Raw genomic sequence first — 21,008 nt, 5'->3', positions numbered from 1 at the left:
AAAGACCTACCGTATTTCCAATTCACGCGCCACATTAGAAAAGCGCGCGTCAGCTCTATATTTTATCAACTGCACTGAAAATCATAATAAATAAATAAATAAGAGAAAGAAATTAAGATGATAAATCTCAGATCTACAGGTTGGCACGCCAAAGGCAGTGACCAGTAACCACCAAACCAGATTGATTTTTGGTTATAAATAACGGAGAGGGCACTCCTCCAAACTCGCCGCTCTCTTCTCTCTTTCTCCTCTCGACTCTCAATTTCTCTGCTCTTCTTTCTCTGTTTGGTACGGTTCCCATTTTCGTTATGTCTTCTCTGCAGTAGCGTTTTTACGCCGTTAATCATGAATAAGCATTGAACATGGTTTTGATTTCCGAGCTTTTGGATCTAAAAAACAAAAAAAAAAAATTATTTTGTAAAAAACTCACTAATACTGAACTAAAATCTGGTCATTTTCTAAAAAATAATTAACTTTAAAAGAATTTTGAACTTGATTTCATTTTCTAATGGACTGGTGAGTGACTGTTAGTGTTAGATCTAGTGTTTGGCTGCCGTGATTTTGCTAGATCTGAACGTGAATCAATCAGATCTGTTATTAATCTTTTCCGAAAAACAATTTGAACTCTAATTGTTACTGTTTTGGAATCTATTTTTAGATTCTTCTTTTTCAGAATCTATTTCTAAAAGTTTTTGTTTTAATCCTTCAAAAATGACTGAAAGTAAATATTTGTTCATGTGATTACAGAAAGAAAAAAAATCATCTCAAACTCTTGGATTATTATCAGCTTGTTTCAACTGGTATTTTTATTTTTTATTTATAAAAAAATAATAATTTAAGATTTTATGCTCTGATAAGTGTACTTGATTTCATTTGATTTGAGCGGTAATAGCAATGACCCATCCATTTGAATGAATATTTTCTTGATTTAATGAAAGTGACTGATTTTCGATTCATTGATGACGTGATTATGACAGTAAAATGGCATCTCACATCGTTGGATACCCACGCATGGGCCCCAAGAGGGAGCTCAAGTTCGCGTTGGAATCCTTCTGGGATGGCAAGAGCAGCGCCGAGGATTTGCAAAAGGTGTCCGCTGATCTCAGATCCTCCATCTGGAAACAGATGTCCGAGGCCGGGATCAAATACATTCCCAGCAACACTTTCTCCTACTACGACCAAGTGCTCGACACCACCGCAATGCTCGGTGCCGTGCCACCTAGGTATAACTGGAACGGCGGCGAGATTGGATTCGATGTTTACTTCTCCATGGCCAGAGGAAACGCCTCTGTTCCCGCTATGGAAATGACCAAGTGGTTCGACACCAACTAGTAAGTATTCACTACTTGGAAGAGCGGCATTTCAAGTTATTTATGGTGTAATGGTTTTGTACTGAATGCTGACGTGTGTCTGGCTTCGTGTTGATGCAGTCATTTCATTGTTCCTGAATTGGGACCCGATGTTAAGTTCTCCTACGCTTCCCACAAGGCCGTGACTGAGTACAAGGAGGCTAAGGGGGTGAGTGTTTATTCTCAGTTCTATCTATATTTACAAATTTTATTTCGTTTGATATCTGAATCTACAATATATTGAAATTGGGTTACGTTCACCTTGAAAGTTCACCTTGAAATTCTTATATGATATGCTCATCTTTAGCTTAGGATGCGATAGGATTTACCATACATTCACTGACATTTATTTATAGAGCTTTGAACTTAGACTTGGCTCAGTAAATGTATTCATATGTTTGATTTATTTGATCTGTATGGAAAGCAATACTGTTTGCAAAATAGTCTTAAGATAAATTACTTGAAAGGGGTATTTTCAACACATTGTGGACTCTGAAGATTTTTCATAGAGATTTCATCAAAGGAATTCTGAACTTGCTTGTAACTTTCTATCAATCAGATCAAGTTTGTGAGATGCTAATATTGATCACTTGTCTAATGCTGCAGCTTGGAGTTGAAACTGTCCCAGTGCTTATTGGCCCTGTGTCATACTTGTTGCTGTCTAAGCCTGCCAAGGGTGTTGCGAAGACCTTTTCTCTTCTTTCTCTTCTTCCCAAAATCCTTCCAATCTACAAGTAAGAAATTATCACCTATTTCTGATTTATAAATGTGTATGTGCTAAATAACTGTGTGTGTGTGTATATCGAGTGACATCATTAATCTGTGTTGTACCAATTAACACTTCTGCAGGGAAGTTATTTCTGAGCTTAAGGCTGCTGGTGCTTCCTGGATTCAGTTTGATGAGCCATTGCTTGTTATGGATCTTGACTCACACAAATTGCAAGCATTCAGTGAGGCTTATGCCGAGCTAGAGTCAACTCTGTCTGGCTTGAATGTTCTTGTTGAGACCTACTTTGCTGATGTTCCAGCTGAGGCATTCCAGACCCTCACTTCTTTGAAGGGTGTCACCGCTTATGGATTTGATTTGGTTCGTGGAACCAAGACCCTTGAATTGATCAAGAGTGGATTCCCTGCTGGCAAGTACCTCTTTGCTGGAGTGGTTGATGGAAGGAACATTTGGGCCAATGATCTTGCTGCTTCTCTTAGTGTTCTCCGGGGGCTTGAGGGTGTTGTTGGCAAAGGTATACATCATTTTTCTTTGTAATAAATATTTCTTATTCTATTATGGGATTTGTTGTATAGTTAATTATTTTTCTTTGCAGACAAGCTTGTGGTCTCCACCTCCTGCTCACTTCTTCACACTGCTGTTGATCTTGTTAATGAGAACAAACTCGACGACGAAATCAAGTCATGGCTGGCATTTGCTGCCCAGAAAGTTGTTGAAGTGAATGCATTGGCCAAGGCTTTGGCTGGCCAAAAGGATGAGGTATACTTTTAGTCTAAAATGTTAGCTACAGATGAATTGAAAGAATCTTAGGCTTTGACTAGTCACAAGAGTCAGAAAATCTTAGCCTTTCAAGGACCTAGTTTTATGGTAAAATATAATTATGGGAGCAGAAAATCTTGGCCTGAAGTTGAGCTTGGCTTGTAATATATGTTGTTGAAAATGAAAATTTAGAAGGGGAAATTATTTATTTGAATGTTTCTAAATATATTTTTCCGAATTAAACATCATTTGGCAACTTGGGCATTTGGTGTTTGGTTAAAGTTTTGGGGACTTTTTCTCTCACAATCAGCCCACTAATTGCATATGTATCTTCATTTTTAAATGATATGAATGAGACTAACTTTGTTTCTCCTTTTCATTTGTTTCCAGGGATTCTTCTCTGCCAATGCTGCAGCTCAGGCTTCAAGAAAGTCCTCCCCGAGAGTGACCAATGAGAGAGTTCAAAAGGCTGTAAGTGGCATGATTGATTTGTTTTCCATTTTTATGATGTGGCTGCCCCTTAGAATTTCCTTTTTTTGCTAACGGTGATTCCTTCCTCTTGGTAAATTAGGCTGCTGCTTTGAAAGGATCAGACCACAGACGTGCTACAAATGTTAGTGCTAGATTAGATGCTCAACAGAAGAAGCTCAATCTTCCAATCCTCCCAACCACCACAATTGGATCCTTCCCACAAACCATTGAACTTAGGAGAGTCCGCCGTGAATACAAGGCTAAGAAGTGAGTCAATCTGAGGTTTTTCTTCACTCAATGCCATGTGTGAAATTACTGCGACTGCTGTATTAACTGTGCCGTGACTATTTGTCCTTTTTAGGATTTCTGAGGAAGAATATGTTGCTTCCATCAAGGAGGAAATCAACAAGGTTGTCAAACTCCAAGAAGAGCTTGATATTGATGTCCTTGTCCATGGAGAGCCTGAGGTGAGTTTCACAATGCCCAATGGAAGCAAACCAATGTCTCCTGGTTTTGAATTACATAAAATTTTTTACATTTTTGTTTCTTCATTTCTAATTGCATACAAAGTATGCTGTATCTCATATTGAATTCGGACATTTGTTTTTGTAGAGGAACGACATGGTTGAGTACTTTGGAGAGCAATTATCAGGTTTCGCCTTCACTGCCAATGGTTGGGTGCAATCCTATGGATCTCGCTGTGTGAAGCCACCCATCATCTATGGTGACGTGAGCCGTCCCAAGGCTATGACCGTCTTCTGGTCCTCCTTGGCTCAGAGCATGACTGCTCGCCCAATGAAGGGAATGCTTACTGGCCCTGTCACCATTCTCAACTGGTCCTTTGTCAGAAATGACCAGCCCAGGTATATAAATGAGAACTGGTTCACTATTGGTTAACCTTTTGAAATGGAAACATTGTTTAATATAAATTGCTGCCAATTTTGCAGACATGAAACCTGCTACCAGATTGCTTTGGCCATCAAGGACGAAGTCGAGGATCTTGAGAAGGCAGGCATTAACGTTATTCAAATTGATGAGGCTGCCTTGAGGGAAGGATTGCCTCTTAGGAAATCTGAGCATGCTTTCTACTTGGACTGGGCAGTCCACTCCTTCAGAATCACCAACTGTGGTGTCCAGGACACTACCCAGGTCAGTTGCCCTTTCAATCTCCAATCTCATCTCTCTAATTTAGCTGTTATGTTGTATCTCATCTTATTGTTTATTGATTGACAGATCCACACCCACATGTGCTACTCCAACTTCAACGACATTATCCACTCAATTATCGACATGGATGCTGATGTGATCACCATTGAGAACTCTCGTTCTGATGAGAAGCTCCTGTCTGTCTTCCGTGAGGGAGTCAAGTATGGTGCTGGAATTGGCCCTGGTGTCTATGACATCCACTCTCCAAGAATACCATCAACTGAAGAAATTGCTGACAGAATCAACAAGATGCTTGCTGTGCTAGAAACCAACATTTTGTGGGTTAACCCTGACTGTGGTCTTAAGACTCGCAAGTACACTGAGGTGAAGCCAGCCCTCTCAAACATGGTTGCTGCTGCCAAGCTACTCCGCACCCAGCTTGCCAGTGCCAAGTGAGTGGTTCCAGAGATTGGAGGGATACTTCCTGAGCCATTGATTTTTTTTTCACTTTAAACAAAGAAAGAAAATTCCTGTCTTATTACCTACCTATTCGAATAACTGTGGGTCGTGATGTGATGAAAATTTTCCGTAGGCATATTATGCACTTTTGAGCAATCGGCTTCTATTTTTCTTTGCTTGTATTTTCTGTTTTTAAAGGCCCTGGCTTGCTATCAGTGGCCGTAAATCGATGGAATACCTTTACTGGTTTGTGCATTAATGTTGTTGCCTTTGCCTCTATTTCTTTCTTCTTTTTTGCCCCCATTTATTCTTTTTCTTAGCAGAGCTATGAGCTTGCAATGAAATAAATGCCATAATAAATAAGAAGAAATTAGGAAATGAAATTGTCCGGGTTACTTCAAGCGGGACAATGTTGATTTTGCAGCATCTAAAATTTCAAAGGAAACACTCCGAAAGCTCATTCACATCATTTGCGACGCAGAAACACAAGCCTATTTTGCCAGCCGGAAAGCTCTTTTTGGGTATTGCTTCATGGGAAACAACCTTAGCCTAGACTTTGAAAGCTCCTCTAATGTTTGTTTTAATAGAAAGTGAACTTCGTCCCTCCAACCAAAATATATAAAAGTATCTGAAAAATTCAATAATCATAATAATTGATTAAATATTATGGTGCATTTACTTTCCGGATTGGAGAATCAAAATTATTAACGGTGTTTACTTTGTAAAAATGGAGCAAGAATCGGAATCGAAATCATGGGATCCACCACTATTTAGGAATGAGGAATGAGAGATTGATTTTCATGGATGTGAATCAATCTCAATCTCCCGTTCCCTAGAGTTCTCATTTTGCCCCTATTGACATTCAAATTTTTCTAAAATGCCCCTCCTTTAAATAACAAATATAAATATAAAAAATAAAAACGTCAAATATATAATTAATTAATATATTGTTATAATTAATTAATTAGTATATTGATACATTATTAACAAGAATTATTAATAATTGTAATTTTTGAATAAATAATCACAATAATTAATATATTATTATTATAATTAATTAATAAATATACTATTATAATAATCATTAATATAATTATTATAATTCATTCGTATATTATTATTATTTATTAATTAATATACGGTTATAATAATTATTACTATTAATTAATATATTAAGACATTATTAACAACACTATATTAATAATTATAGTTTTTGAATAAATAATCACAATAATCAATATATTATTCTAATTAAATAAGTAATATTAATATTATTAATTAATAAAATTATTAATATATCAATATATCAATGACAATAATTAATAATAATAATAATTTTTGAATAAACAATCACTATGATTAAAATATAAATAATAATTATGGCAATAATTCATTAAGTACATTTTAATAATTTGTTACAATTTAATTCATTTCGATTTCGATTTCAAGATAAAGTAAACACATTTATGGCAATCTAATTCATTCCAATTTCAATTCTTATAATTCAAGTAAACAATTTATTATGATTTCTATTTCCTATTCCAATTTCTACTCATACTGATTTTAGCTCATTCTGATTTTAGTTTAGTAAACACAACATTAATATCAATTTATTTATGCACACGTAGATTTAGAACTTGTTGGACGAACACATGAATACTGTCACATGCTTGTCTTACCTAAAACTCCCTACTCCTTGTTAATACATATACATAAATGGACTCTTGTTTGATGAACATATGAATGACGTTTTATGCCCGTCTTATCAATAATTCTCAATTTCTTGTTAACACATTTACATTGTTTAAATTGAATTCTTATTTGATAACACAAAACTATTAACTTCTTGTTACCGCATTCATATTTTATATTGATTGAAATGGACTTAGCTTCGGTATAATTATGACATTGTGACAGCGTTACCACCTTTCATAGGAAGTCCATGTCCACGAGCCAACAATAAAGATTTTTTATTCCCCCCTTCGATTACCCTCTCCGTCAACTTTCACGTCATGTCTCCTTATAGAACAAGATCTCTTGGAGAAGAAAGTTTTTAGCCACCTTCCTTGAGAAGAAGATAAAGGAAGGGTATTATTTATTTGGTTTTTAGAATATCGATAATTTTTTATTAGTTTATTTTAAAATTTAATACAGTAAATTATTTAAGTTTTCTTTTTATAAATGGTAGAAAGAATTTTTTTTTTTTATTCTTTCAAAAGATTATTTTAAAACATCTCTGCGATAGGGAATTTCAAGGTAAAAAAAAAAAAACTTATTTTTAAAACATCGTGGCGTCGTTTTACTATTATTTGTTTATAAAAAGGCCTTATTCCATTTCAGCATTTCAGCATTCCCAAGCGTCATCCCGCTTCCTTTATTCTGAACCTGTTCGTGGAACTGAAGCGTACTCTCTTGGCGTAATATTTGATAATTAAACTTCAAATTTTGCAACTAAATTCCATTTCTCTCTTCTCTTGAGTTTCCCATTCCCAAAAAAAAAATTAAAATTAAAACTAAAATCAGTGAAAATATTGTAAGCAAAAAAGATGTACAAAACGAAGCTGCAGGAGCTATGCCACCAGAGAGTATGGAACTTGCCAGTATACACAACAGCCAAACAAGGCCTTGACCACAACCCTCGCTTTCAAGCAACCGTTACCGTTAACGACCAATCTTTCACCACCCCGGATCTTTACAAGTCGTCCAAAGAGGCCCAAAACGACGCCGCTAGAATCGCTTTCCAACATTTCTCGTCTCCTCCTCCACCATCCTCTACTCCTGCCGCTTCCTCTTCTAACGGTAATTTTAATATTGCCAATTCAGATTATTATTATTATTATTTTCTGTTAGGTGCGTTCTTAATTTGCATTTATTTTGCATGCTTTTAGTTTAAGAATTGCAATTTGCAAGTGTTGGTTAAAATAAAAGAAGAACTGTTTGCCTTAAATAACATTCCTCCGATTTTAATTTCATTCTGATAACCATGTGGGATTATGGTGGATTATCAAATAATCACTCTTTTGAGAATCTACTCCAAAACTTTTTTGATTTGCCATTTTTTTTTTCAAATCAAACATTAGTTGATTGAGTTGTTCTTTTAAGACTCAATAAACCAGCGATCATCACATAAGGGCTTATCAAACATATTCTCGTAGTATATTCTCAATTTGGAATCAACTGCAATCCCAGACATGCAAATAAATGAAATCATGGCTGCTTCATTGCATTTTTTAAACAGGGGTTTGTTTTGTACTTTTATTCTATGACTGCTATTGAATGGAATTGCTACCCGCCAAGTATCAGTCAGTGGATGGGCTTTTATCAAACAACAGTTTAGGCTTTAGCTTCCGCGCTTTCAAAATTAACTTGAAAGTACAACAGTTGGAAACATACCTATGTTGGTTTCGTTAACTGTGTGGTGTTCTTGAATGAAATGGTAAATGGTAGGTATTATCTAATTTTATATTTATACTTGACTGGATTTTCTCTGCTTTTATGTTCTGGATAAATTACTTCTAGTTTTTGCAAGCACTAGTCTTAAATGAGGGTGGGGGACGTATGATAGGTTTGAAACGGGTTTTGAAGTTACCATGTTCCTACAGAAAACTTTACTTTACCATGTTCGTGCGGAAAACTTTACTTCTTCTTTACACTGGGTTATAAATAATTTTTGTAGGTTCTTTGAGTGAAAGTGCAGTGCAAGTAAATGCTCGAGAAACAGATCGAACTACTCAGGTCAATGCAACGATCTCAACTGTCAATGATGTTCACAAATCAAGAGGTCAGATAATTATTTTAGTAATAATTTCTTTTCCTTTCTGTAATTTCTTGATTTAGATAGTTTGGTTTATTGGTTTTATTGATTGATCATGCATATATTGTTGAATTTTGTATACTTACTTTTCTGCTATGGTGATGTCAAAAGATTGAGGATTAAAGAGGCTATTAAAGACAAAGCCTATAGTCATGATTTCTTGAATGTAGCTCTATTTCAATTTACCGCATCAGAGAACTTCTAAGTGATTTATGTTATTATTATATTTTATAATTATGGTTCATGTTTCTCATACTTCTGTTGGCCTTTGTGAAGTTCTAATTAACAACTTCAATTGAAGTTGGATTGTCACATATTTTCATTTGTATTCTTTTCTTCCATACTAAATTTGATGATCTTGATTGTTGTTCTTGTCCACATATCTGTATTTTTATGTACAAAATCATTTTCAATTAGAAAATTGCTGGACATACGTAAATTTGGATATGCTGTGATGTGCCTAAAATTTATTAATGCTAGGTACGGTAATGTTGAAAGGGAATATTGGATAATATATGGACGGATATTTAAATAAAACATTTGAGTGGACCATTACATGTCATTTTTGAGATGCACTAATAACATATAATGAAATAGATCTCTAAGTTAACTCTGAATTTGATATCAAGTGAGAGAACTCAATCTTTCAATCCAATTTCTTCTATTTGAAGATCTTACATTGAGCCTCAGGTATTCCGTCTATTTGACAATCTTACATTGAGCCTCAGGTGAGTGAAAAGAAGTAAAAGAGTGAAATCAAAAAGTATATATAAGGAAACTTGAAATTTCAGTGTTCGCACTGCTTCATATTCAGTGCCCGTACAAGGAAACACCTAGCCAATTGGGTCAAGCAATGTGTCAATCAAATAACTAATAGGGTGCAGTTGGGGTATAGATACAACTTCTTTCTTTTCAGCCCTTTTCCAGGTATTTTTTCTCGTATAAATACCTTAGTATATGTTTATATTATTTCCTTTCCCAAGGTTAGGGTTTTGTTCCCATTTGGTTTCCTCTCTGCTGCCTCCTTCTCTAAGCAGCTAATCTTATCTTTCTCCTTTCTCTCTCTCACTTTTCGAGTCTTCATCTTTTTCATCTTCATCATTGTGTATGCCCCAGAGAGGACCTAATATTTTTTAAACTCTACCAATTAAGCTGATTGTGCTCTCATCTCCTGTAACCTTGATTTATTTCAGGTAAGAGGTATCTGACTTGAAGGTATGAATTTAGCTTAATTGGAACTTATTTTGTACGTTCAATTTCTTAGATTTGATTGCTTTAGTACATTGCTTGGGCATTTAGCTTGATGATCGCATTGATGGTTTCTTGTTTGAAAGTATGAATTTAGCTTAGATGGTACTTATTTTATCCATTCAATTACATTGATGCTTTTTGGCGTTCTGCTGCTACTTAGTTAAAATATTGTACTGGCGGGACACAGATCATGGGTGTGCGTTCCAGTCCTACTGTGGTAAGATCTATTAAAGATGGCAGTCCTGATGTGAGAGTGGGGTATGGATGAAGGGTACTCTTTTAAGGAGCGGGGGAGGGTAAGGTCGGGGTATTTCTATCCTCAAGGCGATTCAGCCACACTGCTATGTTTACTGATGTTTCATTGAATTGACATCCTATTTCCTTGCATTCTGAACATGTGACTACTGGTTTTTATCTAGGCAATAAATAAGGAAATGAAAGAATTTCTATTGTTTATGATGAGAAGTCATGCGACTCATAATTTCTTTCTGAATTATAGATATGCAACACCTATACAAAAACCAGCTGCAGAGCTATACTCAAAAGAAAAATCTCCCTCTTCCTATGTATTCATGTGAGAGGGAAGGTCCTCCTCATGCTAGTCGTTTCAAGTGTAAGGTCACAATTGATGGACAAACTTATGAGAGTCATCAGTTTTTTCCTACTTTAAAAGAAGCCGAGCATGAAGCGGCGAAAGTTGCATTAATGTCATTGTCACTTGATAAATTTCAACAGGCCAGTCTTCTAATTAACTGTTAATGAATAACTTATGAATTTCTTATTAGTAGTGATCTATCTTCTTTCATATTCGCATATTTTGTTAATAAACATATTTTTCCAGGATGATTCTGTTCTTTACAAGAACGTTTTGCAAGAATTGGCTCAGAAAGAAGCGTATGCTTTGCCAGTTTATAACACTAAGCAATCTGGTGAATCTCATGCACCAACTTTTGTGTCAACTGTTGAGGTAGGAGGAGAAGTTTTTTCTGGACAAGGAGCAAAGTCCAAGAAGCAAGCAGAGATGAGTGCAGCAAAAGTTGCTTACATGAGGCTAAAAGAACGTATGTGCTATATATGATTCCTTTTTCATCTTTCCCTCAATTAAATCTAAAGTGCTTTATCTCAACTCTAGAAATTATTCTTTTCTAATTTATCCTTCTATTTGAAGTATGTACATGCATTATAAATTAACCTTCATGGAAGACAAAGAAATATGCCACCTGCATAAAATCATTCACGTATGCTTCACTCCTTGAGTAAAAGAAAGTAGTGTCCTATTATCACCATATTCACTCTTTGATGAATTTTGTTTTTCGCTCTACATTGACCCCATACTGAGCTACCTTACTTTTGACTTAGTAGGTTTTAGCTGCTGCACATTTTTTAAGTATAGTAATTATTGCAGGAATAATTTGGATTTTCAATGTATTTTTGATAAATAGTTACTTTACAGAGAGCACATAGGATTACGTTCCCTGATGGTCAATTGTTAAAGTCATCAATTCTCATATTTGTGAGTGATTATGGACCCAATTTTTAAATGTGCACAATTGAACTAGTAATGGTATATTTTCTGAAATAACATCTGGCTTATTTATTTATGATAATTATGTAATAGTAAGCCTTTCAATTTCAATGAATTTATTTAGGACTTACGGTTTCTACGTGCTTTAGACTTAAAAAACCTACTCACATAGGTACAGCATATATATATATATTTTTGGCTTCTCATTTTTGTACTCGTGTTGAAGTTCCCTAAACTTTTCATGATGAATGTTTTTTGCTACAATTTGTTTTCAGTAATTTTAATGCAGTCACGTACCTTTTCCTGAGTATGTGAAGAAATTAGTCTTATAAAGGCAAAATATTGAAGCATCGTATTTTAATTTGTTTCTTCATGTAATTCTAGGAGCACAGCTTGTTTCGTCATATAATTGAAGAAGCACATCTTAACTGAATATGAATCTAGCTTGGAGCTCATTACAAAGTGGCCTGTATATTGTAAGTTAAAGTTGCTAAGGGCTGTTGGCTGGTCAATGTATATTATGTCTACTAAGTGAGGAAAAATCTTGTACTTTAAACAGAATTTTCATGATTTATGTGAGGAAAAAGATGACTACTTTAATTAAGGTTAATGAAGAATTAATTTTTTAAATAGAGAACGACAGTCCAAAGTACTGAAGCATCTGATGTACCATTTGAATATTTGGTTTAATCGGAGCCCATATCCTAAATCCTGGATGAAGTACTTTCCATCTACTGTTTGAGTGCAAATATTCTAGGTCTTCCTTACAGAACAGTTTATAAGCGATGCTTTAGTTATTAACAAATTCCAAGAACGGAAAAGAGAAGTTTGAACTTTAGAAATCATGAAAATATGTATGTATATATGTGTATTATTATTTTTAATTAATTAATTAATTTTTTTTTTTTTGAGTTCAGCCAATCCAAGTCAGGGTCCCGCATTGGTTTCTCCTGACATCCAAGCACAAGCTGACTACTCATCATCCAGCTTGCAATCAAATGTCACTGCAGATCTGCACCACAATATCCAAACTGCAGGCCGCTTGGTTTTCAATCCCAATTCAATGCCCAAGGTGCAAGCTGAAGAAATCAGAGGTGAACTTTTCTTTAATCTCTAAAGTATACTAATTGTGATAGATGAGCTGAACAAAGGATCATTTCGGTCAAATTTTAGGTCTTAACTAGTATAATTAAAGTTACAATGTGTGTATAAAACACTTGATCATTAATTATTTTTATTCATATATAGTTCAAATACAAATAACATTTGAAAGCTGATAACCTTCTCTCTAGTTGCTTCCCTTTAATCTTCTCAAGTATGTCGTGTCATCAGTGAAAATGAATCTACATTTTCAATCGCAATTTGATATTGGAAATAATTTATGTTCATTTGTAAAACAAGCTCCTATTTTATCCATAGTCTACAGGGTGCATCGATGTAGTGTAATATGGTACTAGTATTATCTATAATAACTTTGGCTCAATTTACATGTGATGAACTCTTTTTTTTGTATGGAGTGAGATATTGCATAATTTACATGGCATGTGTTTACAATATCTTCATATTTCATTGTCAGTTACACAACAGAATGAGGTAAATATGTTTTAACAAATTAGAATGAGGCTGAATTTTGTAGTATTATTCAAGCGTCATGATTTTCGCTTGAGAACTGTCTGCTGTAGTTCTAGACAAATGATATATCATCATATGATTTGTGGTCTCTTTTCCTTGGTAGACATATTGTTTTTTACTTACAACAATATCCTTTTCTTTCAGAATTGACTACAGTGAATACTGAAGTTGCTGGCTATGATCTCTCTCAATTTCCACAACCAGAGTTTTCATCCTCATCTGACCTCTCTGCCTCCTCTGGGGTTGAAAATGGCATGCCTTCATCTTCTTTGCCTTTGGAATGCTCTGTTAACCCCCTTGTGGATCCTATTGCTCAGTCAGTTAGAGCAGATGGGCGCACCTGCAAGATAATTAGAGTTCGCCCTAATAGGCCAAACATGAAATTTCCTGAAGGAAGCTCAGTGCTGCATAGGGACAATCAATGGGTTGCATGGACGGATGGATCTCAATCAAACTAGTGATATGATTCTCATACTGTTAGCTTTCTGATTTCATTGCTGTGGTATTCTTGAAGAGCTCATTACCGAACCTCAGTGTGACATTTGTGAATACATTTCTGCAAAATTGCTTAACATTAATAAGTTATGGATTTAATTTCTTGATCTTTGAAACTAGCTTAGGTTGTTTGAGAGTTGAATGGCTGATTTCATAGAGGCTGAGACAAACAGGTTACAGGTTTGAGGTACAGTCATATACGTAAGCTGATGTTTAACATCACAACATGTTATGGATTTCTTGAATACGAAACTTTTTGAAGGGACAGAATTCGTGAAAATTAAACAGAAAGACAAAACTAGTACAAGTCTCAAACTCAAAAGATATAGTTGTACTCGAGTAATATTTTAATTAATAAAAGAAGGCAACAAATTAATTAATCAATTTATTTATTTAATTTTTTAAAGATCTTCATAGCCTAGCTGTAGTTCGATACCAGATAATTAGACGACTAATCGTCCACTTCAACATTTTAAAATGATAACAAACGACAAGTCGTTTATAGTTGCACCCCTTAGACGATTGTCGTAGAACTTTAACAAAACTGGATGACAATTGTATTAAAACTTGTCGCACCTTATGCACAGTTCGACGCCGCCATAACAAGTTACATTGAGGGGGAAGGCCCAAACTGAAACCGTGAAGCGGCCAAACCCGATCCCAATTGGCAATTTCGCAAAACCACAAAACAAATTAAGCAAACCCTAATAGCCAGCACAGCCTCACGAGTCCACGACAGCACAGCCTCATCTCTCCTCTCAAATCAGCAACGACAGTCGCCGACAGCCTCAGCCGACCACAGCAGCCCACGACAGCAGCGCACGCCTCACGATAGCCTTAGCCTCAGCGAATCAGCCTCAGCCAGCACAACAGCAGCCTCGCAATCGCAGCTCCCATCGGCCACCGTAACGCCTCCCGGTTGTTGCAGCTCGCTGTCAGCTCTTCACGGTATGATATTTAGGCCTTTTGTTTGTCAAGTCAATGTATTGAAATTTTATTTGAATTATGAACTTGTAATGTAGTCTCTTGCGATTGTTTGACATGAAAGTTACTTAAAAAAAAAAATGATTGGCAGTTTATCAGTTGATGGCAGAGCAAAGTATGGGGCGCCGAGATAAGAGAAAAGAAGCACGATTAGCAAAGAATCAAAGAAAACATCAAGCTTGGATTGAGCACAAGGTAGAAGAAATTGTTGTTGTCTCTTCAATATTATCTTTTATGTCGTTTGTTAAATGTAGTTGACGTTTCGAAATATATAATTTAATCTAATTTCACAGAAATCCCAGAAATTGAAGAAAACCTTTGGGGATGTTAAGTCAAAACGTGCGAATAAATTAAAAGGTTCATCTCCTCAAATGGATTCGGGGTTGAATCAAAGCTCAGAGGAATTAATTTTATCGGAGAAAGATGAAGTGAAGTTGAATTCTTTTGAAAAAGATGAGCTTACTTCTTATAAGGCAGTCCAAAGAAGGAAGGCTAAGAGAGCTCAAAAAACAAAGTTTGAAGAATTTCTTGAAATTGATAGGCCAAATGCCATCATAAGTGCAGAGGAAGATTTGGAATTGGAGAGAAAACTTGCAAAGAAACTCAAAGTGAAAAAGGGTAAATTAAGGAGAGAGGATGATGGTCTCGATTTGTTGATTAATGGGATTCCATCTGTTCTTGATTCATTAGAGGAAGAAGAAGAAGTACCCGATGCTAAAGAACTTTGTCTAAAGAAAAAACGCAAGAAGCAAAAGGTATTGGATCAAGATCTTGAAGGTGATTTAGAAGTTGGAGGGTCTGAGTCAGAGGAAACCAATGGTTTAGATGTTGCTATGGAAGAAACTCCCACCGAGGCCCCTTCTCGTAAGAAGTGGAGAAAGAGAAAATCAGTAGAGCATGGACGAGAAGAGAATGTCGTTGAGGAGATAGGTCCTGGGGTAGCCAATCCAGAGGAAACCCATGATGTTGTGGTGCCATTGGAAACTCCTGCCAGAGCACCTGGTTCAGGAAGCAGTGTAAAGTATGTTGCTCCTCACTTGAGACCTTGTGCAACAAAGGAATCAGAAGAGCATACTCAAATCCGTAGAAGGATTCGAGGTATGGAAATTGAGTTTCTATGTGGAAATTAGGAATCTTGTTTCTACATATTTAAACTTGACATTCTCTGTGTGGTTGGAATGTTCCAGGTCTTTTGAATCGGCTGTCTGAATCTAATGTAGAATCAATTACCGGAGAAGTCTCCTCAATTTATCTTGTATGTCAGTATTCTATTATTCATTTTTTATTCTGTAAATTTTTCTTTTGATGTCGTCTTGAAATCTTGACAGGAGGATTGTTTTACCATTCTTGTGTCATACTTACTTTGTCCATGCCATTACTGCTTAAAAGAATTTAAGTTTTTTAAATTGTTATAATTATCTCCTCCAACTTTGACCTTTTAGAATTCTTATCAGAAAAAGGTAAAAAGAAAAAGCTTTTGACCTTTTAGAACTGTGTAGAACATGATTATTTGATGGCCGGTTATGGTTGAACTGGAGTAAAATAATTCATTTGTTGTATTATGGGTACATCAAGACTGTAGATTAAATGTTGTTTGTTCTTGTCATCATGCTTTGACTGAGCAATTGGTATGCTATTGTTGATCTAGAATTATTACTTAACTCTTAAATCTTAAATATTGCAGTCTGTTGGCCGTAGTGTCAGTTGTCAGATAATCAGTGAGGAGGTGTTGGCTTCTTGTTCAAGTGGCCCTCGTGGCAATGAACAGTTAAGAGTTTGTTTATTTATTATTACTATTTTATATCTCCTCTCCCTTGCTTTTATTTAATGTCTCACTTCTGTCTAATTGGAAGCTATAAATGGTGGATTCAAATGCAAATTTTCTACCTGCAGACTATTTTCCATTTTGTTTTAGTTTTCTCTTATTGCTGTTTTCTTAAACTGAAGACGTTCATCAGATGAATTTCATCCTCTAGGTTTTTATTTGTGCTGCTAATAATTTCCAAAGAGCAGGATTATAATAAATAGGATTATGTTTGGCAAAGGAACAAATCTGCAGAATCAACTCTAGTTATTTTGACTATCAATACGAAACTCTTTCTATTGGTGCTACTCGCACTAAACAGTAGGGTAATCTGTTTTATTTTATTCCATGAGCCAGTGCTGTATCAAATTACGCACATTTGGGTTGTTCGTTTGTTTTGATGCATTGCTGGATGTAAATCTAGGCAGTTGTATATATAATGACATTCTCCATGTTTCTGTAGGTATGCCGCTGTTTTTGCTGCTTTTGTTGCAGGCATGGCTTGTATGGTTGGGATTGACTTCAGTGCAAAGCTTATGGCTTCGCTTGCTAAATCTTTTGAGGTTGCCTTGCAAATTAGAAAAGAATTTTTTTATAACCATTGAAAATGTTTTCTTCTGATTTGTATTGCTTGTCAAGATAAAATAACCAATTTGGTGCCTAATGCAGTTGTCTGCTTTTCGGGAATCTCAGTGGTTTTGTTAGCTTGTAGAGCAAAAATTTTAAAAGTAACTGAATTCAGTTTTTTCACTTTGTTCCAGAATGAGTATTCCAAACGAGACAATCTTTCCTTGCGAAATCTTACTCTCTTGCTATCCTATTTATGCATATTCGGAGTTTGCTCAAGGTGAGTACTTTCTACCAAAGAAGACATTTGATAGTGCTTGGCTATGTATAAACTTTACCTTAAACTGGTCTACCTTCAAAACTGGATATTCTTTTGGAGATTCCTGAATTGATGCAGCTCTGTAATCTTAGGTCTCGCAACTTCCTGGCAGTTTTAGATGCTGAACATGTAACTTGAACTCCACACCCCACGACTAGGTCCAAACTGAAACCCTTTCCTTTTCCTTCAAAGAAACCCTGAATTAAAGCTTAATGTGATTGGGAACTTCTCTCTTTCTGCAATAACTTTTCTGTTTATGTTATAACTTTTCTAAGTACCTAGATTGAGCTTTCTTTGAAAAAGTTTCTACGTTACACTGGACATGTATAGGTTTTTGCTTCAGAATTTTGATTGAAATCTCTTCACTTGGCATGTCCCTTAATATGGCCCTCAAGTTTTGGGCACTCATATTCTAACAGCAATGTTTGTGGTTATATTTTTCAGTGAGTTGATATATGACTTCCTTGTCACACTGAGCAAGCGCTTAAAGGAAATTGACGTTTCTACGATCTTGACAATTCTGCAATGTAAGCTTTGTTTTGAGAGTTGATAGTTTTTTCTGTTATATACGCAGTTTTCGGTTCTGTTAATTCTTTTATGTATCATATTTAACTTTTACCTCAAAATCCAGAGAGATTCACTATTTTATTGAGGATTGGATTGAAGTTTTTGAACTTCCACAGACTACATATTTTCAAATGTGTTACATTTTCCTGATGTGGTTACTGCTATGTTTTTATTCTGCATGATATAGCTTTTGCTTTCTGTTAGTTATAGAGCATATGTCATTGCATTGGCTTGTGCGCGTACAAATTTATCACAATCAGTGAATAAAAAATATCATGTTTAATATGAACTGCCATTGATTGAAAAGGCTGTGGGATGAAAATAAGGGCCGATGATCCTGCTGCCATGAAAGATTTTATTCTTGGCGTTCAGAATAGGGTGAACGAGTTGAAGGCTTCTTCTGGAGATAGCCAGGAGAGCATAAATGGCAAAAGGGTGAGATATTTACAAAGTTTATATCGTAAAACTTTTGTTTACTACTTTTTGCTTGTGATTTGTATCTTGCAAGGCAATTTTTGCAGATGGAGTTCATGCTTGAAACCATATTGGACATAAAAAATAACAAGAAAAGGCCAAAAGAGGACACCGTACAACACGTGCGGATAAAGAAATGGCTACAAAAGGTATTTGCTATTTAGGAATTCTTTTTCCCTTTCCACTGTTCTTTTGTTTAGTATTAAATCTCCCCTCCCCCGCCTTGGGGAGGAGAAGGGGGCCTTGCATTGAACCTCTTACTTTTGCCTTGGGATGAAGAAGCAGCTATGGCTAGGTGACCACCTTAGTGGGGATTGAACATCTCATTAGTTTTTATCCCAGTGCATGTGCTGTGGGGTTTCTATCATCAGTGAGAGAGAAAATTGTGTCAAAAATATTAAATGTTCGTTGAACTTCTCTGGATGAGGTTGTCTGTTTTCTATAATTCTGTATTCTATTGTCTGGATATTTACAGTTACGAGTTGGAGACATTTTAATAAGAGGACTTAAGTGGGATAAGCTTCTTGACCCTAACAAGAAGGGTCAGTGGTGGCTGTCTGGTGACATGGCTGTCAAAACAGAAAATGTGGAATTGGTTGCTAGCACAATTGATAGAGAGGTTCTTGAAGCACAGAAAATGCTGCAGCTTGCTGCTGCACAAAGAATGAATACTGATGCTAGAAGAGCAATATTTTGTATAATTGTAAGTGGAGACGACTACATTGATGCTTTTGAGAAGCTTCTAAGGCTGGATTTGCCTGCAAAACAGGTAGGCAAATCTTATATTTATTTATTTTTTATTTTTCCTCTTCATTCTTATCAACTCATTTACTTAACCCATAATGTTTATATCTCCTGTTTCTACAGGACCGAGAGATTATAAGGGTCCTTGTGGAGTGTTGTTTACAAGAGAGAGTGTTTAACAAATATTACACTATACTAGCTTCCAAGTTGTGTGAGCATGACAAGAACCATAAGTTTACTTTACAGGTAAAACTCTCTCAAATGACTTCAAGTTACTGCATCACTATCTTTGGATATTTTTCTTATCTTTTGTTTGGTGTGTTTCCAGTTTTGCCTCTGGGACCACTTTAAGGAGCTCGAGACTATGCAGCTTATAAGATCAATGCACCTAGCAAAATTTGTGGCTGAGATGGTGACCACGTTTACTCTCTCCCTTGCAGTCTTGAAAACTATAGACTTCAGCGACCCCAATCTGCTCACTCCTAAGAGGATTATGCATTTCAGGATGCTATTTGAGGCCGTCTTTGAGTATCCTGACAATGTCATATGGAATATGTTCACACGTATAGCTGTCTCCCCTGAGCTCGAAACACTTGTAAGTGGCATCGAGTTTTTCTTAAAGCAGTATGTTGTGAAAACCAACAAAAAGATTGCTAATAAATTCAAGATTGCAAAGAAAGCCCTCAGTAACACTGAAGGAGTTCTTATGTGAGTACCAAGTATTCATTGCATTGAGTTGCTTGCTATTTAATGCCCCCCAAGGCAAAGTTTTGTGGTTTAAGTTTGTCCTTCTGCTAGTCTCAGCAGTATTGTCCTCGACATACCATCAGATCAGAAAGAGCTTGTGAAAATGTTCGAGTTGATTGATTGATTACGGAAACTTAAATCTCTTACTGCAATTTAATGAAAGAACCAATCCAAATTGTAAATTTTACAGACTTTGGTTAGAAATGAATTCAAAAAGTCCTGCACTTCATTTCATGTGACTTCCGCATCATTTTCAGCTAACAGCGCAGAACGCGGCGGAACGCGGCTGCCTGTATGGATGGTAATATTAGAGGGGTTGATTTAAAGTTTTAAACAATAACTTTTAATAGAATTATTTAATCTTTGAAAGGGCAAAGGGCAAAGCTCATTACACTAGAGTCATGGAAAAGAAGCTTGGTTGGATCCATGTTAATTAATGAATTGATTTTTAAAAAAAAAAATTAACAGAAATATAATATTTGATTCCCATTTACCATTTGTCTTTAACGACCTCCGTCCTTAATTCTTACTCTAAATATTTAATAAATACTTATAGGTAACAGTAATCCAAAAACATTTTTAACCCATTTGTTGTAAGCTAGTTCGATCCCCGCACTCACAATCCAAACCTCTATAAATTTCCTACAAGTTAAGGTTCCCCGTATTTCCTAAGTAAGGTACTAAAAATAAAAGAAAATATGTGATTGATGCTTAATGTAAACTATATATATCTCCAATCTTTGTTGACCAGGTTCTATATCTGTATCAATGTAAATTTAAAATCATTTCCACTTGGTGTGATTCTCCTCTTTATTCGGCTATGCCGTTAAGTCTCATAGCCAGCATTAAAACTTGATCAAGTTAATTACATATGTATTGACAATATCTAATGGCTCTACATCGCTTTTTTTTTTTTATTAATAAAGGGTTCTAAAAAGAGCTAAGGCAACACTAAACGGGAGTGTGCAACTTCAGAAATATCATTGTTAAATATGCTAAGCATATTTAAAGGAAGAGACTGAAAACAATGTAAACCTAAAGGAAAAGATAAGCTATAAGTAGCAAGAAAATCTGCTGCTGCATTTGCTTCCCGATAAATATGGTTCATTTGAATCAACCAATCACGTCGGATAAACTCTTGGATGGCTCTACATCGCTCTTTCATAATCCTTGC

At 35.6% G+C, this 21,008-nt stretch overlaps 3 protein-coding genes across 4 annotated transcripts; all 3 read left to right on the top strand.

Moving 5' to 3' along the window:
* The first annotated feature begins 119 nt into the window (after positions 1-119).
* On the top strand, positions 120-5,190 carry LOC102631249 (5-methyltetrahydropteroyltriglutamate--homocysteine methyltransferase 1). The gene is made up of 12 exons (XM_006479085.3): positions 120-288; positions 978-1,331; positions 1,431-1,518; positions 1,956-2,083; positions 2,199-2,590; positions 2,672-2,835; positions 3,226-3,306; positions 3,407-3,573; positions 3,668-3,773; positions 3,919-4,169; positions 4,254-4,455; positions 4,540-5,190. Exons 2-12 carry the CDS (start codon positions 982-984, stop codon positions 4,906-4,908), a joined length of 2,298 nt encoding a protein of 765 aa, XP_006479148.2. The 5' UTR covers positions 120-288; positions 978-981; the 3' UTR covers positions 4,909-5,190.
* Positions 5,191-7,249: 2,059 nt separating this feature from the next.
* On the top strand, positions 7,250-13,744 carry LOC102630955 (double-stranded RNA-binding protein 4-like). Its single transcript, XM_052436724.1, has 6 exons — positions 7,250-7,710; positions 8,588-8,692; positions 10,476-10,711; positions 10,818-11,037; positions 12,419-12,595; positions 13,278-13,744. The coding sequence occupies exons 1-6, from the start codon at positions 7,458-7,460 to the stop codon at positions 13,589-13,591; spliced, it is 1,305 nt and encodes a 434-aa protein (XP_052292684.1). The 5' UTR covers positions 7,250-7,457; the 3' UTR covers positions 13,592-13,744.
* A 460-nt stretch (positions 13,745-14,204) lies between these two features.
* LOC102630248 (uncharacterized) lies at positions 14,205-19,822 on the top strand. Of its 2 annotated transcripts, none has more exons than XM_025098631.2 (13): positions 14,205-14,576; positions 14,712-14,807; positions 14,906-15,710; positions 15,800-15,867; positions 16,297-16,379; positions 16,880-16,979; positions 17,178-17,263; positions 17,747-17,829; positions 18,177-18,304; positions 18,391-18,492; positions 18,819-19,112; positions 19,211-19,333; positions 19,416-19,822. In XM_025098631.2, the coding sequence occupies exons 2-13, from the start codon at positions 14,715-14,717 to the stop codon at positions 19,797-19,799; spliced, it is 2,349 nt and encodes a 782-aa protein (XP_024954399.2). In that variant the 5' UTR covers positions 14,205-14,576; positions 14,712-14,714; the 3' UTR covers positions 19,800-19,822. The 2 variants fall into 2 exon arrangements, with proteins under 2 accessions (XP_024954399.2, XP_006479144.2); XM_006479081.4 differs by having other exon boundaries at positions 14,704-14,807.
* The last annotated feature ends 1,186 nt before the right edge of the window (positions 19,823-21,008 follow it).

This window comes from Citrus sinensis, chromosome 3, assembly GCF_022201045.2.
Source record: "Citrus sinensis cultivar Valencia sweet orange chromosome 3, DVS_A1.0, whole genome shotgun sequence".
Taxonomy (NCBI): Eukaryota; Viridiplantae; Streptophyta; class Magnoliopsida; order Sapindales; family Rutaceae; genus Citrus; species Citrus sinensis.
Note: the sequence above shows the minus strand (reverse complement) of the source record. Positions and strands in the feature narration are given on the sequence as shown.

What these genes read in the sequence shown, in the direction of transcription:
- LOC102631249 (XM_006479085.3), top strand. Translation starts at nt 982, where the DNA reads ATGGCATCTCACATCGTTGGATACCCACGCATGGGCCCCAAGAGGGAG. An exon ending in AAAATCCTTCCAATCTACAA is followed by an intron (nt 2,084 to 2,198) that starts GTAAGAAATTAT and finishes ACACTTCTGCAG; the next exon opens with GGAAGTTATTTCTGAGCTTA. An exon ending in GTGTCCAGGACACTACCCAG is followed by an intron (nt 4,456 to 4,539) that starts GTCAGTTGCCCT and finishes ATTGATTGACAG; the next exon opens with ATCCACACCCACATGTGCTA.
- LOC102630955 (XM_052436724.1), top strand. Translation starts at nt 7,458, where the DNA reads ATGTACAAAACGAAGCTGCAGGAGCTATGCCACCAGAGAGTATGGAAC. An exon ending in TGATGTTCACAAATCAAGAG is followed by an intron (nt 8,693 to 10,475) that starts GTCAGATAATTA and finishes TCTGAATTATAG; the next exon opens with ATATGCAACACCTATACAAA. An exon ending in CACTTGATAAATTTCAACAG is followed by an intron (nt 10,712 to 10,817) that starts GCCAGTCTTCTA and finishes ATATTTTTCCAG; the next exon opens with GATGATTCTGTTCTTTACAA.
- LOC102630248 (XM_025098631.2), top strand. Translation starts at nt 14,715, where the DNA reads ATGGCAGAGCAAAGTATGGGGCGCCGAGATAAGAGAAAAGAAGCACGA. An exon ending in AATCCGTAGAAGGATTCGAG is followed by an intron (nt 15,711 to 15,799) that starts GTATGGAAATTG and finishes GGAATGTTCCAG; the next exon opens with GTCTTTTGAATCGGCTGTCT. An exon ending in CGCTTGCTAAATCTTTTGAG is followed by an intron (nt 16,980 to 17,177) that starts GTTGCCTTGCAA and finishes ACTTTGTTCCAG; the next exon opens with AATGAGTATTCCAAACGAGA.